This window comes from Staurois parvus, unplaced genomic scaffold (genome assembly GCF_062004578.1).
Source record: "Staurois parvus isolate SC_StPar_1 unplaced genomic scaffold, SC_StPar_1.0 ptg000444l, whole genome shotgun sequence".
Lineage (NCBI taxonomy): Eukaryota > Metazoa > Chordata > Amphibia > Anura > Ranidae > Staurois > Staurois parvus.
In genome coordinates this window covers 3,325,001-3,343,709 of record NW_028318240.1, presented here as the reverse complement: position 1 = coordinate 3,343,709, position 18,709 = coordinate 3,325,001, and the positions used below count along the sequence as shown (strand labels likewise).

Genomic DNA, 18,709 nt, shown 5'->3' with positions numbered 1-18,709 from the left:
CATGAGCAAGGCCCTCCTATTCCTTCTGTATTGAACTGTGAACTGTGATTGTACTGTCCCACTGTAAAGTGCTGCACAAACTGTTGGTGCTTTATAAATCCTAATCATATTAATAATAATAAAATGTAGTGCTACTTATGATATATCTGCCTCTAGACAGAGTTAACTATGGTAGACATACCTTTCAGGCCCCTTTAAGGAGAACTAAATAGAGGTTTTCCTTGCCAGAATTTTCAGAAAAGAGCATCTAAAATGGGCAAGCTGAAATGTAATCTTTTTTTTAGGTTTTATTTTGTAAATGGAAACATAACAAATATAAAGTAGGTGTTATCCCAATCTGGCTTCAAAAATGGAAATACTCTTCAGGCCCTGTTCACACTTGGACATTTTGCAGCTTGTAACTCAAAGCTCAGAAACGCTCAACAAGCAAAAACATTTTGTTTTCAATAGCCCTTGTTCACAGTCGCTTCTAGAATAGCGCCTGTCACTAAAAGAAATACACGAGCTACTTTTCAGGCAGAATTGAGCATTTTTGTCCTCATAGACTTCGATGGAAAAGTGTGACATGAGTGTTTTTTCAAGAGATTTGTTGCTCATTTTCTGTTCAAAAAACAGGTATCCATCCCTTTTTCAGCAGCACTCCAAATGCTTAGTTTAAAAATACCTGAAAAGACGCCTGAAAAATGCTGCAAACGTCCAATTCTGCTCCAAAAACGCTTGAAAAAACACTTAAAAATGTGACACTTAGGTATGAGTGTAACCATAAGGTGACTTAGAAAAATCCTGTTTATTACAATAGCATGCGTCCATAAATTGAACAGGTGTTTACCGCAAGACAGCCCTCTAACAACTAATCCTTTTCATTTATTTTATTGTTTTAATTCACTGGAATACCTCCCTCCATAAAAATTAAAAATGTATTGCCTTCCGGGAGAACTCCACTAATTCAAGATTTATAACATATTTCACTTTGCTTGAACTAATGCTATCCAAAAATATGAAACAGAATATAAACATGCACTTACGGGTTGGTGCTGCAGGGTTCCTGGTGGTAGGAGAGCTTGTGGTGACAACCGTGGTGGTAGTTGTGGTGGTAGGTTGCACAGTGGAAGTTGGTTTTGCTTCAGTGGTTTGTATTTCAGGCACTGTTGTAGGATTGATTTCTGTTGTAACTTCTGCTTTTGGAGATGTCTGAGAATCTGGAGGTGTGTTAGCATCTGTTGCATCAGTAGCTGGAGAAGGTTGTTCTGTTGCTCCAGATATTTCGGGTTCCAAAGTATTGCTTACAGGTGGGGTTTCTGCTGATTGAGCTGTGTTAGGATCTGTTGCATCAGTAGCTGGAGAAGGTTGAGCTGTTGCTTCAGATATTTCAGGTTCTAAAGTGTTGCTTACAGGTGGGGTTTCTGCTGATTGAGCTGTGTTAGGATCTGTTGTATCAGTAGCTGGAGAAGGTTGTTCTGTTGCTCCAGATATTTCGGGTTCTAGAGTATTACTTACAGGTGGGGTTTCTGCTGATTGAGCTGTGTTAGGATCTGTTGCATCAGTAGCTGGAGAAGGTTGAGCTGTTGCTTCAGATATTTCGGGTTCTAAAGTATTGCTCACAGGTGGGGTTTCTGCTGATTGAGCTGTGTTAGGATCTGTTGTATCAGTAGCTGGAGAAGGTTGAGCTGTTGTTCCAGATATTTCAGGTTCTAAAGTATTAGTTACGGATGAGGTTTCTGCAGTTTGAGCTGTTTCGTGATCTGTTGTATCAGTAGCTGGAGAGGGGTTTGCTGTTACCCCAGCTGTTTCAGGTCCTATTGTATCAGTTACAGGTGAGGTTTCTGCAGTTTGAGCTGTTTCGGGATCTGTTGTATCAGTAGCTGGAGAGGGGTTTGCTGTTACCCCAGCTGTTTCAGGTCCTATTGTATCAGATACAGGTGAGGTTTCTGCAGTTTGAGCTGTTTCAGGATCTGTTGTATCAGTAGCTGGAGAAGGTTGAGCTGTTGCTTCAGATATTTCAGGTCCTAAAGTATTAGTTACAGGTGAGGTTTCTGCAGTTTGAGCTGTTTCAGGATCTACTGTATCAGTAGCTGGAGAGGGGTTTGCTGTTACCCCAGCTGTTTCAGGTCCTATTGTATCAGTTACAGGTGAGGTTTCTGCAGTTTGAGCTGTTTCAGGATCTGTTGTATCAGTTGCTGGAGAGGGGTTTGCTGTTACCCCAGCTGTTTCAGGTCCTAAAGTATCAGTTACAGGTGAGGTTTCTGCTGTTTGAGCTGTTTCAGGATCTGTTGTATCAGTTGCTGGTGAAGATTCTACTGTTGTTCCATCTGCTGGAGATGATAAATGTCCTGTTATATCTGTTACATCTACAGTTTCTGTTGATACCCCAGCTGTTTTAGATTCTGTTATGTCGGTAGCTGGTGAGGACTCTACAGTTGTTTCTACTGTTCCAGATATTGTCACAATGGTTGTCCCAGATGCTGCTGGTGTTATTGTATGAGTTTCCTGTGACACTTCTTTAGTTGTTCCAGCTACAGAAGATGTTTCAGATTCCATAGTATTAGTTATAGTAGAGACGTCTTCCGTTGTTCCACTTGATGGACTTGTTTCAGGTTCTGGTGTGTCAGTTACTTGGGAAGTATCTGAGGTTGGTCCAGCTAAAGAAGGTGCTACTGATTCTGTGGCAGTATTTCCAGGTGTTTCAGATTCTGTTATGTGAGATACAGGGGATGTTTCTTCAGCTGTTCCAGTCAATGTAGGTGTTTCAGTTTCTGTAACACCAGTTACAGAGGGTATTTCTTCTGTTGTTCCAGTTTCTGGAGAACTTATGCCCAACGTTTGATCGTTTGAAGAAGACGTTTGAAGAATTGTTACTGTTGCTCCTGTCTGGTCACTTACAAGAGATGTTTGTGCTTCTGATGAGTCACTTACAGTTGATGTATCTGCATCAATTGATGTATCTAATACAGCAGAGGTAGCAGTTGCAGTTGGTAAAGTATCACTCACTGATGTAAGTTCCTCATTTGATGTACCTGTTATAGATTGGGTACCAATCACAGTTGATGAATCTGGTCCAGATGAGGTAGAAGTCACAGTTGTACCGTCATCAGTTGGTAAATCACTTACAGAGGTAATGGTCACACTTGTATCCTCACTAGTTAACAGATCAGTTACAGATGAGGTATCGGTCACAGTTGATGCATCTTCATTAGTTGATGTATCAGGTATGGATGAGGTATCTGCCACAGTTGTTGTATCTTCATTAGTAGATGTATCAGTTATAGAGGAGGTATCGGCCACAGTTGATGTATCTTCATTAGTTGATGTATCAGTTACAGATGAGGTATCGGCCACAGTTGATGCATCTTCATTAGTTGATGAATCAGTTACTGATGTGGTATCGGCGATAGTTGATGCATCTTCATTAGTTGATGAATCAGTTACAGATGAGGTATCGGCCACAGTTGATGCATCTTCATTAGTTGATGAATCAGTTACAGATGAGGTAACTGCCACAGTTGATGCATCTTCATTAGTTGATGAATCAGTTACAGATGAGGTATCGGTCACAGTTGATGCATCTTCATTAGTTGATGAATCAGTTACAGATGAGGTATCGGCCACAGTTGATGCATCTTCATTAGTTGTGGAATCAGTTACAGATGAGGTATCGGCCACAGTTGATGCATCTTCATTAGTTGATGAATCAGTTACAGATGAGGTGTCGGCCACAGTTGATGCATCTTCATTAGTTGATGAATCAGTTACAGATGAGGTATCGGCCACAGTTGATGCATCTTCATTAGTTGTGGAATCAGTTACAGGTGAGGTGTCGGCCACAGTTGATGCATCTTCATTAGTTGATGAATCCCTTACAGATGAGGTATCGGCCACAGTTGATGCATCTTCATTAGTTGATGAATCAGTTACAGATGAGGTGTCGGCCACAGTTGATGCATCTTCATTAGTTGATGAATCAGTTACAGATGAGGTGTCGGCCACAGTTGATTCATCTTCATTAGTTGATGCATCAGTTACAGATGAGGTATCCGTCACAGTTGATGCATCTTCATTAGTTGATGAATCAGTTACAGATGAGGTGTCGGCCACAGTTGATGCATCTTCATTAGTTGATGAATCAGTTACAGATGAGGTGTCGGCCACAGTTGATGCATCTTCATTAGTTGATGAATCAGTTACAGATGAGGTGTCGGCCACAGTTGATGCATCTTCATTAGTTGATGAATCAGTTACAGATGAGGTAACTGCCACAGTTGATGCATCTTCATTAGTTGATGAATCAGTTAAAGATGAGGTATCGGTCACAGTTGATGCATCTTCATTAGTTGATGAATCAGTTACAGATGAGGTATCGGCCACAGTTGATGTATCAGTTATAGAGGAGGTATCGGCCACAGTTGATGTATCTTCATTAGTTGATGAATCAGATACAGATGAGGTATCGGTCACAGTTGATGCATCTTCATTAGCTGATGAACCAGTTACAGATGAGGTATCGGCCACAGTTGATGTATCTTCATTAGTTGATGAACCAGTTAAAGATGAGGTATCGGTCACAGTTGATGCATCTTCATTAGTTGGTGAACCAGTTAAAGATGAGGTATCGGTCACAGTTGATGCATCTTCATTAGTTGATGAACCAGTTAAAGATGAGGTATCGGTCACAGTTGATGCATCTTCATTAGTTGATGAACCAGTTAAAGATGAGGTATCGGTCACAGTTGATGCATCTTCATTAGTTGATGAACCAGTTAAAGAAGGGGTATCGGTCACAGTTGATGCATCTTCATTAGTTGGTGAACCAGTTAAAGATGAGGTATCGGTCACAGTTGATGCATCTTCATTAGTTGGTGAACCAGTTAAAGATGAGGTATCGGTCACAGTTGATGCATCTTCATTAGTTGGTGAACCAGTTAAAGATGAGGTATCGGTCACAGTTGATGCATCTTCATTAGTTGATGAACCAGTTAAAGAAGGGGTATCGGTCACAGTTGATGCATCTTCATTAGTTGGTGAACCAGTTAAAGATGAGGTATCGGTCACAGTTGATGCATCTTCATTAGTTGATGAACCAGTTAAAGATGAGGTATCGGTCACAGTTGATGCATCTTCATTAGTTGATGAACCAGTTAAAGATGAGGTATCGGTCACAGTTGATGCATCTTCATTAGTTGGTGAACCAGTTAAAGATGAGGTATCGGTCACAGTTGATGCATCTTCATTAGTTGATGAACCAGTTAAAGAAGGGGTATCGGTCACAGTTGATGCATCTTCATTAGTTGGTGAACCAGTTAAAGATGAGGTATCGGTCACAGTTGATGCATCTTCATTAGTTGATGAACCAGTTAAAGATGAGGTATCGGTCACAGTTGATGCATCTTCATTAGTTGATGAACCAGTTAAAGATGAGGTATCGGCCACAGTTGATGCATCTTCATTAGTTGATGAACCAGTTAAAGAAGGGGTATCGGTCACAGTTGATGCATCTTCATTAGTTGGTGAACCAGTTAAAGATGAGGTATCGGTCACAGTTGATGCATCTTCATTAGTTGGTGAACCAGTTAAAGATGGGGTATCGGTCACAGTTGATGCATCTTCATTAGTTGATGAACCAGTTAAAGAAGGGGTATCGGTCACAGTTGATGCATCTTCATTAGTTGATGAACCAGTTAAAGATGAGGTATCGGTCACAGTTGATGCATCTTCATTAGTTGATGAACCAGTTAAAGAAGGGGTATCGGTCACAGTTGATGCATCTTCATTAGTTGGTGAACCAGTTAAAGATGAGGTATCGGTCACAGTTGATGCATCTTCATTAGTTGGTGAACCAGTTAAAGATGAGGTATCGGTCACAGTTGATGCATCTTCATTAGTTGATGAACCAGTTAAAGAAGGGGTATCGGTCACAGTTGATGCATCTTCATTAGCTGATGGACTAGTTACAGGCGACGTATAATCTGTACTCGATGTTTCTGTAAAAGTAAACATAAAACATGTATAAATAGTTCACCTTATTCAATCTTGCCTAATGGTTGAGATTATCCATACTGCTAATGTATTTGTCCTTCTCTGCAGTTTTTTAAGTTCCACTACAATCCTTTTGCAAACTGGCACAAAAAACTGAATTGCATATTCATGGACGGTTCCTACAAGTGCTTTGTGTAGTTGCAAGGTTGTATCTCTCTTTTGGTCTTGAGTCTTTTCCTACTTTAGTTTGAGAAAATAACTTGCTCACCCCAAAAGCTGCAGCTTGGTATTGATTGCTACTGTTAACCACTTGCCCTCCAGAGGATCTACCCCCCATCCTGACCAGGTCATTTTTTGCAATACAGCGCTGCGCTACTTTAACTGACAATTGTGCGGTCATTCAATGCTGCACCCAAATGAAATTTATGTCTTTTTTTCTCACGAATAGAACTTTGTTTCAGTGTTAATTGATCACATCTGCAATTTTTTGTTTTGCACTATAAGCAAAAAAAGACTGACAATTTTGAAAAAAAACTATATTTTAGATTTTTTGCTATAAAATATATCCAGTAAAAAAATTTAAAAAATCCAATTTCATCATACATTTAGCCCAAAATGTATTTTGCCCCATGTTTTTGCTAGAAAAAAATCCCAGTACATGTAAATTACTCGATTTACGTGAAAGTTATAGAGTCTACAAATGGCGGTATATATATTGGATTTTTTTTTAATACTAGTAATGGTGCCGATCATTGACTTATTGCATTACTGTGGGACTGCGGCGGGCAATCTGACACTTTGGGGAAACTAATTAACTGCCACTGACATCCCAATGACACTAATACAGTGTTCAGTGCTAATAAAAAGCACTGACACTGTACTAATGGCACTGGGCAGGAAGAGGTTAACATCTGGGGTGATCAAAGGGTTAACTGTGTGCTGTTTTACTAGGGAAACAAGCTGCTTTGTATTACTCTGCTCTGCTGGTGCTGACAGGGGAGAGATGTGTATTTTTTACACACAGACTTCTCCCCTTTCACTCTTCCTTGGTGATCGCTGGGTCCTGGCGGGGAATCTCTGGCCGGGACCCGATGATTGACAGCTGAAGCCACCTATGGGCACCCCCTACCCAGAAATGCAAAATCACATATATTTATATATATATGTAATTTTGCGCAGCCCTGCCGCCCTGTAGCAAGGTTCAAGCTTCAAGCATTTTTGGCCCCAGTAAACGTCAATGGAAGTTCTTGAAAAAAATGCAAAAAAAAGCACACATCACGCATTTCTTTTACCTAGTAACTAGCTTTCCACTGCATAAAAATAATTTTTTAAAAATGTTCAAACTTCAGATGACCACAAAAAGACGCAAAAATGACTGTGCAAATGCTCAAAATAAAAAAAAGCTTGCAAAATGACCAGATACATTAAACTTAATGCACTGTTGCCTCCTCACCTCACTGTTATTGGCTCAGGTATCATGTGATAGCTGTGGGCCAATCAAAAGCATCACAATACCAAGCGCAGCTGCTATGAATGAAACCCATTCATAACAGTTGTGTGTACATTGTGATCATGTGATTACATAGCGATTACATGATACTTCAGCTGCTCAAAGTGGCTGGGTACCAGGAGCCGCAATTCGAGACATTAAACTTAATGCACTTTTACACTAGAAGTGGCTCTCTGAAGAGCTATCCTTGGTTATTTGCTTTTGAGAGGGTGCTGGACAGGCATTGAGGACTGTTGCCTCCTCACCACTTGTGTTAACCCCTAAAAAACACCGCATGCATGTGGTTGCAGGACGGTTGTGGTGTGCCCCTATTCAATTCATTACCAAGCCATTTTTTGCTTTTCAGCACTGTGCTACTTTAACTGGCCATTTTGCGGTCATGCAACACTGTACCCAGATGAAATATATATAATAATTTCTTCAGGTGGTATTGATCACTACTGGACTTTTTATTGTTTGCAATAAAAAAACTAAATTTTAAAAAAATATATATTTTCTATTTTCTGTTATAATACATATCCAATAAAATCAAATTTCTTCATAAATTTAGACCAAAATGTATTCTGCTCCATGTATTTGGTGAAAAAAAATCCCAATACGTGTATGGATTTGTGTGAAAGTTATAGTGTTTACAAACTATGATATATATATTTAAAATATGATTAATCCTGATGTACTGACAGGCCCTAAAACACCAGGACAGTGCAAAAAAACCCCAAATGATCCCTTTCTGGAAAGTAGACCGTCTGAAGTACTTAGTAAGAGGTATGGTGATTTTTTTGTAGTTGTAATTTTTTTCTTAAAATTTTTTAGAAAATGAAGAAACTAAATAAAATGTGTTTTTTTATACATACTGTCAACAGGAAAATACAGCATCCTCATAAGAAATATATATATATTCCCCCCCAAAAAACCAAAACCAAAATCTGGATGGCTGCTAGCACCTACCTATGATACCAATAGTGTCAAAAAAATTGTGAGAAAAGGATGCTGCGCTACCCAAAAAAAAACAACCCCCATGATGACTAATGAGCCAAGCAATATGACCCAAAAAATGTATGTACAAAAATAAAAAAGCAAATGGAAAAAATGGAATAAATGTGATAACGTGACTCAATACATATTAGGTGAGCAAAAAAAATGATGAGTAAATCACATGACACATACATAAGCATGAATAAATATAAATAAACAATATTATTCCTGACCCAATGTGTAAACAATATAAATGTTTTCTCTATTTTGAAAGCATCATCATATGATTGGTGTGGCGGTGATCAGGGATACTGACTGGTGACAGTATGTTGAAAAGAAATGTAAATAATTTTTTACTAACTTTTTTTTTACATTCTTTCATCAGAATAGTTCAGTGTCACCATAGTGACACTGTACCAATCTGGGGGGGTGATGATCACTGTAACAGCAATGTGTTGAACATCTGTGATTGCTATTGTGTACTGTGATTGGCCCACAGCTATCTCATGATGCAGGGTGCTGTGATTGGCTCAGGTATCATGTGATAGCTGCGGGCCAATCAAAAGCATCACAATACCAAGCGCAGCTGCTATGAATGAAACCCATTCATAATAGTTGTGTGTACATTGTGATCACGTGATTGCATAGCGATTACGTGGTACTTCAGCCACTCAAAGTGGCTGGGTACCAGGAGCCGCAATTCGCTTTGTCCGGAGGAGTGGTGCCCTGCATGCTCACTTGCCAGTAACGTACATCCCTCATACCTTTTTACTATCCCTCAACTGCATGTGTTAATCCCTACCAGGGGCGGACTGACAACTCATGGGGCCCCCGGGCAATAGGGGATCATGGGGCCCCTGTGTCCTTGCCCAAACTTAAAAAAGCCTATGAAAAAGGTACCAGGGGCATCTCATGGGGCCCCCTACTGACCCTGGGTCCTCGGGCAGTGCCCGAGTTTCCAAATGGTCAGTCCGCCCCTGATCCCTACCACCTTGCCAGTCTTATACTAACCTGTCACCAGTGTCGGGACAAGGTCATCTAGCACCCAGGTCAAAGATGCCAAATGGCGCCCCCTTTCCCCAAAAGGTATGATCGTTATGTGTCAGCAAAAAAAACTTCTCCTAAAAAAAATTTGAGCACTAATCTGCACACCGACCCCAAGCATACAGTAAATTCCCTTTGCAAGCCAGAATTCTCCCCAAAGCAAAAATTCCCCTTCTCCCAGTACAAATACCACCCACCCTACTCCCAGCTCAAATCCACTCCCTACCAAAATCCACACTATTAGCAGAAATCGTCTACCTCCCAAATTTCCCTCTGAGCATGCATTCCCCCCAAAAAAAATCAGTTAAACCATAGAAAAAAAAGTTATAATCCTACACCCACAGTTGATCCAGAGGAAGGCAAAAAACCAGCAAAGCATGATCCAATTTGCTCCTGCTGGGAAAAAATTCCTTCCTGATCCCCCGAGAGGCAATCAGATATTCCCTGCATCAACTTTACCTATAAATGTTATATCCAGTTATATTCTGTGTATCCAAGAAACAATCCAGGACTTTCCTACAGCAATCCACTGAGCTGGCCAGAACCAACTCTTGAGGGAGTCTATTCCACATTCTCACAGCTCTCACTGTGAAGAAACCTTTCCGTGTTTGGAGATTACATTTCTTTTCCTCCAGACATAAAGAGAGCCCCCTTGTCCTCTGTGATGACCTCAGGGTGAATAACTACACCGAGTTCACTATATGAACCACTGATGTATTTATACATGGAGATCATACCCCCCCTTATGTATTATACATGGAGATCATATCCCCCCTTATGTATTATACATGGAGATCATATCCCCCCTTATGTATTATACATGGGGATCATATCCCCCCTTATGTATTATACATGGAGATCATATCCCCCCCTTATGTATTATACATGGAGATCATATCCCCCCTTATGTATTATACATGGAGATCATATGCTCCCCTTATGTATTATACATGGAGATCATATCCCCCCTTATGTATTATACATGGTGATCATATCCCCCCTTATGTATTATACATGGAGATCATATCCCCCTTATGTATTATACATGGAGATCATATCCCCCCTTATGTATTATACATGGTGATCATATCCCCCTTATGTATTATACATGGAGATCATATCCCCCCTTATGTATTATACATGGAGATCATATCCCCCTTATGTATTATACATGGAGATCATATCCCCCCTTATGTATTATACGTGGAGATCATACCCCCCTTATGTATTATACATGGTGATCATATCACCCCTTATGTATTATATATGGAGATCATATCCCCCCTTATGTATTATACATGGATATCATATCCCCCCTTATGTATTATACATGGAGATCATATCCCCCCTTATGTATTATACATGGAGATCATATCCCCCTTATGTATTATACAAGGAGATCATATCCCCCCTTATGTATTATACATGGGGATCATATCCCCCCTTATGTATTATACATGGAGATCATATCCCCCCTTATGTATTATACATGGAGATCATATCCCCCCTTATGTATTATACATGGTGATCATATCTCCCCTTATGTATTATACATGGAGATCATATCCCCCTTATGTATTATACATGGAGATCATATCCCCCCTTATATATTATACATGGAGATCATACCCCCCCTTATGTATTATACATGGAGATCATATCCCCCCTTATGTATTATACATGGTGATCATATCCCCCCTTATGTATTATACATGGAGATCATATCCCCCCTTATGTATTATACATGGTGATCATATCTCCCCTTATGTATTATACATGGAGATCATATCCCCCTTATGTATTATACATGGAGATTATATCCCCCCTTATTTATTATACATGGAGATCATATCCCCCCTTATGTATTATACATGGAGATCATATCCCCCCCTTATATATTATACATGGAGATCATATCCCCCTTTATGTATTATACATGGAGATCATATCCCCCCTTATGTATTATACATGGAGATTATATCCCCCCTTATGTATTATACATAGTGATCATATCCCCCTTATGTATTATACATGGAGATCATATCCCCCCTTATGTATTATACATGGAGATCATATCCCCCCTTATGTATTATACATGGAGATCATATCCCCCTTATGTATTATACATGGTGATCATATCCCCCCTTATGTATTATACATGGTGATCATATCTCCCCTTATGTATTATACATGGAGATCATATCCCCCCTTATGTATTATACATGGAGATCATATCCCCCCTTATGTATTATACATGGAGATCATATCCCCCCTTATGTATTATACATGGAGATCATATCCCCCCTTATGTATAATACATGGAGATCATATCCCCCTTATGTATTATACATGGTGATCATATCCCCCCTTATGTATTATACATGGTGATCATATCCCCCCTTATGTATTATACATGGAGATCATATCCCCCCTTATGTATTATACATGGTGATCATATCCCCCTTATGTACTATACATGGTGATCATATCCTCCCTTATGTATTATACATGGTGATCATATCCCCCCTTATGTATTATACATGGAGATCATATCCCCCTTATGTATTATACATGGAGATCATATCCTCCCTTATGTATTATACATGGAGATCATATCCCCCCTTATGTATTATACATGGAGATCATATCCCCCCCTTATGTATTATACATGGTGATCATATCCCCCCTTATGTATTATACATGGAGATCATATCCCCCCTTATGTATTATACATGGAGATCATATCCCCCCTTATGTATTATACATGGTGATCATATCCCCCCTTATGTATTATACATGGAGATCATATCCCCCCTTAATCTCCTCTTCTCCAGAGAGATTAAATTCAGTTCCTCTAATCTTTCCTCACAGCTGAGCTCCTCCATGCCTCTTATGAGGGACCTTACATTGTACACCCCTTGAGGGTTAGGGACTGATGTGAATGTACAATATATATGTAAAGCACTGCGTACATTGACAGCACTATATACTGTAAGTACCTGAAATGAATACATTATTATCAAGGATTTGCCTGGTGTTAATCCTGCATCCCCCACAGTATTAAGTGATTTCTCTCGCTGACCCCTGCATCACTCAAGGACACAGTAGTGATGCTGAGGCCAGCAGCAGGAGCCTGTAAGAGCATGAGGAACCAGAGGATCAACTCTCCTGGAAGTGTAATCTTCAGGTGGTGATTTATCGTCAGTAGAGTGGTGTTTTGGACAGTGGAGTGGTGTTTTGGACAGTAGAGTGGTGTTTTGGGCAGTGGAGTGGTGTTTTAGACAGTGGAGTGGTGTTTTGGACAGTAGAGTGGTGTTTTGGACAGTGGAGTGGTGTTTTGGGTAGTGGAGTGGTGTTTTAGACAGTGGAGTGGTGTTTTGGACAGTGGAGTGGTGTTTTGGGTAGTGGAGTGGTGTTTTAGACAGTGGAGTGGTGTTTTGGACAGTGGAGTGGTGTTTTGGGTAGTGGAGTGGTGTTTTGGGTAGTGGAGTGGTGTTTTAGACAGTGGAGTGGTGTTTTGGACAATAGAGTGGTGTTGTCAGGAATGGACTGGCCAGCAATGGTGGGACTCACCTGCCTTTTGATCTGCAGTACCAGGGCTGGCCAGCGGGTGCTCCCAGCAATCAGAGACTCAACCTTTCAGTCAGCTAACACCTGGAACTGATTATGCTGGGGTATTTAAGGGATGGCCAGACCCACAGACTCTGCCTTGGTGTTGTGTTTGTCCTGAGCCCTGTATCTGTCCTGCATCCTGTTTCTGTTCCTTTGCTGACCCTGCCTGATCTGAACCGCTGCTGACTTCTCCTGCTCTGATCCCGGCTCGCTCCTGACCATCCCTCTGCCTGACCCTCTGTACCACGCTGCTTGCTACCTGTTCTGATCCCTGGCTTGTGACCCTGACCATCCCTCTGCCTGACCCTCTGTACTACGCTGCTAGCTACCTGCTGAACCTGGCCTGTGACCCCGACCCATCTCCGCTTGCTCCCCCTGTACCTACCTGCCCTATTGATATTGACCCGGCCTGCCTGACGACGCTTGCTTGTATGTACTGTTATCTGTGGGTGGTTGGTTGGTTTGTTTGCACTGTATTATGTTTTAGTATTGCACTGCGTTTATGTTTGTATGGTTAGTGTTAATAAATTATATTGTTTATCACATATCTGAAGTCTGCGTTTCCCTGCATCAGTCACACACCTCTGGTCACACCTGGGAGCCCTGACAGGTGTTTTGGACAGTGGAGGGGTGTTTTGGACAGTGGAGTGGTGTTTTGAACAATAGAGTGGTGTTTTGGACAGTGGAGTGGTATTTTGGACAGTGGAGTGGTGTTTTGGACAGTGGAGTGGTGTTTTGGACAATAGAGTGGTGTTTTGGACAGTGGAGTGGTATTTTGGACAGTGGAGAGGTGTTTTGGACAGTGGAGTGGTGTTTTGGACAATAGAGTGGTGTTTTGGACAGTGGAGTGGTATTTTGGACAGTGGAGTGGTGTTTTGGACAGTGGAGTGGTGTTTTATACAGTGGAGTGGTGTTTTGGACAGTGGAGTGGTGTTTTGGACAGTGGAGTGGTGTTTTATACAGTGGAGTGGTGTTTTGGACAGTGGAGTGGTGTTTTGGACAGTGGAGTGGTGTTTTATACAGTGGAGTGGTGTTTTGGACAGTGGAGTGGTGTTTTATTTAGAGCCTTAATTGAGCTACAGAGTTGCCTTTAAGCTAAAACCCATTGCTTTACCCTGCCCAGCCTCGAAGCCTAATCTAATATAGAATTCCCCCATCCGTATGCTTGTATACCTCTCCATGACAGCAGTGGGCTTCTTCAGTCTTACAGTTCGGGGAAGACCCCTTTCTGTTCCAGCTTGACTGTGCCCCTGTGTATAGAGGCAGCTCCATAGAAACAAATGTCTTTACAGAGCCCTAACGTTATCTCTACTAGACACCTGCCAGCCAGGTTTTCTTGTCCACCATCAGTATCTGACCTCACAAATACTCTTTTCACTGCAACTCCATATGTATGCCCATGATTTTGGAATAATATATCCGACAAGTTCACTAAGGTATTATGGGTAGGTGTACCCAAACCTTTTTACCCATATAGTATATAATACCATGTAGTGTTTAATCTGTTGAAGCAAAAGCCATTTTTGTCATGAATAGATTTTCTTAAAGAAAATGTCTTCTCTGCCCATCCTGACAAAAAAAAAGCTAAGAAGGGAAGTTAAGGTTCATATACACTTACATTATATAACCAGGTGTGGACTGCCCACCATTACATATTGTGGGCAGGCAGGCGCTCTGCACTGGTTCTCGTACATGTACGTGATCCAGCATTTCCAGGTAGGAGGCGCATCCGCTGCCCTAACTGTGCTGTCATTCAGTACAGCACAGGTTGGTCAGCAGGTCCCGGCCAATGATTTATGGCCATGACGTGCTTATTGGCTTATCAAATCACAGTGCAGAGACCTGTGTTTAGTAACAACACAGGGCTCTGTACAGAGAGCAGTGATGTAGCTGTTTGTTTTCCCCCTGCAAAGCAGGGAGAAAAAACAACCACGTCTCCTAGTAAAAGCAGTACATATTTCACACATTCCACATTGTTAGGCGCACAATTGATTGCCCCTAGATGCTAACCCCTTCCCAGCCAGTGTCATTAGTACAGAGACAGTGTATAGTATTATCACTGATGACTGTACTAGTGTCAGTGTCAGATAGTCAGTTCCCACCCAGTGTCAGTTAATGTCAAATTGCCCGTCGCACAGTCACAGCTCCACTATAAGTTGCTGATCACTGCCGTTACTAGTATAAAATATAAATATACATTTAAAGATTTCAGTATATATACCATTGTTTATAGACGCTATAATTTTCACACAAAAATAATCAACATATACATATTGGTTTTTTTTGTTTTTTTGTGTGTTTTGTTTTATCAAAGACTTGTAGCAGAATACATTTTGGCTTAAATTTATGAAGAAATTTGATTTTTAAAATTCTTTATTGGATATGTTTTATAGCAAGGCTGGACTATAGTTTAAAAAAAAAAAACTATGAACAAATGCAGACACAGTACAGGAGATGACCAGAGACTGCTGACATAGTACAGGGGATGATCAGAGACTGCGGACAGTACAGGAGATGACCAGAGACTGCGGACACAGTACAGGAGATGACCAGAGACTGCGGACACAGTACAAGAGATGACCAGAGACTGCGGACACAGTACAGGAGATGACCAGAGACTGCGGACACAGTACAGGAGATGACCAGAGACTGCTGACATAGTACAGGGGATGATCAGAGACTGCGGACACAGTACAGGAGATGACCAGAGACTGAGGACACAGTACAGGAGATGACCAGAGACTGCGGACACAGTACAGGAGATGACCAGAGACTGCGGACATAGTACAGGAGATGACAAAAGACTGCGGACACAGTACAGGAGATGACCAGAGACTGCGGACATAGTACAAGAGATGACCAGAGACTGCGGACACAGTACAGGAGATGACCAGAGACTGCGGACACAGTACAGGAGATGACCAGAGACTGCGGACACAGTACAGGAGATGACCAGAGACTGCGGACACAGTACAGGGGATGACCAGAGACTGCGGACACAGTACAGGAGATGACCAGAGACTGCGAACACAGTACAGGAGATGACCAGAGACTGCTGACATGGTACAGGAGATGACCAGAGACTGCGGACATAGTACATGAGATGGTGCCCCATCATTAGTGTTAGTGTGTGAGGAATAGTGCCCTATCATTGGTGTCAGTGGGAGGAATAGTGCCCCATCATTGGTATCAGTGGGAGGAATAGTGCCCCATCATTGGTATCAGTGGGAGGAATAGTGCCCCATCATTGGTATCAGTGGGAGGAATAGTGCCCCATCATTGGTATCAGTGGGAGGAATAGTGCCCCATCATTGGTGTCAGTGGGAGGAATAGTGCCCCATCATTGGTGTCAGTGGGGAGGAATCGTGCTTCATCATTGGTGTCAGTGGGGAGGAATCGTGCTTCATCATTGGTGTCAGTGGGAGGAATAGTGCCCCATCATTGGTATCAGTGGGAGGAATAGTGCCCCATCATTAGTATCAGTGGGAGGAATAGTGCCCCATCATTAGTATCAGTGGGAGGAATAGTGCCCCATCGTTGGTATCAGTGGGAGGAATAGTGCCCCATCATTGGTGTCAGTGGGAGGAATAGTGCCCCATCATTAGTATCAGTGGGAGGAATAGTGCCCCATCATTAGTATCAGTGGGAGGAATAGTGCCCCATCGTTGGTGTCAGTGGGGAGGAATCGTGCTTCATCATTGGTGTCTGTGGGAGGAATAGTGTCCCATCATTGGTATCAGTGGGAGGAATAGTGCCCCATCATTGGTATCAGTGGGATTAATAGTGCCCCATCATTGGTGTCAGTGGGAGGAATAGTGCCCCATCATTGGTATCAGTAGGAGGAATAGTGTCCCATAATTGGTGTCAGTGGGAAGAAAAGTGCCCCATCATTGGTGTCAGTGGGAGGAATAGTGCTCCATCATTGGTATCAGTAGGAGGAATAGTGTCCCATAATTGGTGTCAGTGGGAGGAAAAGTGCCCCATCATTGGTGTCAGTGGGAGGAATAGTGTCCCATCATTGGTATCAGTGGGAGGAATAGTGCCCCATCATTGGTATCAGTGGGAGGAATAGTGCCCCATCATTGGTATCAGTGGGAGGAATAGTGCCCCATCATTGGTATCAGTAGGAGGAATAGTGCCCCATCATTGGTATTACTGGGAGGAATAGTGCCCCATCATTGGTGTCAGTGGGAGGAAAAGTGCCCCATCATTGGTGTCAGTGGGAGGCTCGGAGGCATAGTGCCCCATCATTGGTGTCAGTGGAATAGTGCCCCATCATTGGTGTCAGTGGGAGAAAAGTGCCCCCTCATTGGTGTCAGTGACACCAATGAGGGGGCACTATTCCTCACACACTGACACTAATGATGAGGCACTATTACTCCCACTGACGCCAATTATACTTACATCGCCATGCCACCCCCCTGCAAAGTTCCACCCTAGGCAAATGCCTTGTTTGACTCGTGGCAAATATGCCCCTAGGACAAGTGAGAGGCAGTGGGACAGGAGGAACGCAGTGGGACAAGTGAGGGGCAGATGGACAGGAGGAACGCAGTGGGACAAGTGAGGGGCAGTGGGAAAGAGGGCATGGGACAGTATCGAGGCAGCTGGACAGGAGGAGCATAGAGGGGCAGATGGACAGGAGGAGCGCAGTGGGACAGGTGAGGGGCAGATGGACAGGAGGAGCACAGAGGGACAGGTGGGGGGCAGTGGGGACAGATGGGTGGTAGTGGGACAATGTGGGGGACAGGAGGGGGAAGTGGAACAGGTGTGGGGCAGGGTGACATGTGGGGGCAGTGTGATGGATGGGGGGCAATGGGACGGAGGAGGGAAGTAGAACAGGTGGGAGGCAGTGTATTAGGGGACAGTGAGACAGGAGTGGGGAAGCACCAGTCCTCCAAGCACTTACCTGTCCAGCAGCGGCTCCTCCAGATGGTGTCAGGATCATTCCAGGATGGGTGATTGTGTCCCTTCTCCCCCTCGATCTCCGGCGGCGGCTGCAAAGGAGCGAGCCGGCTCCGCCCCCCTGATCTCATCCTCTTCTGCTTCCTCCTTCTGGCCTTCACTTGGATACCAGCACACTGACAGCGGGCCCCTCCCCTCACGCACTCCGAGCGCGCTCCGGGGATCTGCCCTTCACTCCGCTCTCCTCTGCAGCCGGTCCCTCAGCCATGGCAGTCCTGCCCCTGTATCTTTCCCACAGACGTGTCTCTTCCATGGGAAAGGGGGGGGCGGCAAATACACCCCTGGTCCCTTGCCTTGCGGCAGATACGCCCCTGCCCTGCGGGCCGGATAAATGTCCTTGGCGGGCTGCATGTGGCCCGCGGGCCGTAGTTTAAGGACCCCTGGTTTACATAATGTAAAAGAATGATCATCAAGCACCGTTAAAAGAAATCGCTATTTATGTGAAAAATTAATGATATAAATTTCATGTGGGTACAGTGTTGCACGACCAAGCAATTGTCAGTTAAAGTAGTGCAGAGCAGAATAGCAAAAATTGCCCTGGTCATGAAGGGGGTAATATCTTCCAGAGCTTAAGTGGTTAACCACTTGCCTCCCTGCCACTGTAGATATACGGCGGCAGGGCGGCACTGGCAGGCA

General features: G+C 42.9%; 1 protein-coding gene across 1 annotated transcript in view; it reads right to left on the bottom strand.

Annotated features, from left to right (window-relative positions):
* The window catches only part of LOC149453959 (uncharacterized), a 67,050-nt gene that overhangs the window by 32,232 nt on the left and 16,109 nt on the right, over positions 1-18,709 (bottom strand). The window contains exon 2 of the mRNA XM_089687993.1: positions 1,026-5,975. Coding sequence (XP_089544119.1) covers positions 1,026-5,975 — 4,950 coding nt within the window. The remainder of the gene's footprint in view (positions 1-1,025; positions 5,976-18,709) is intronic.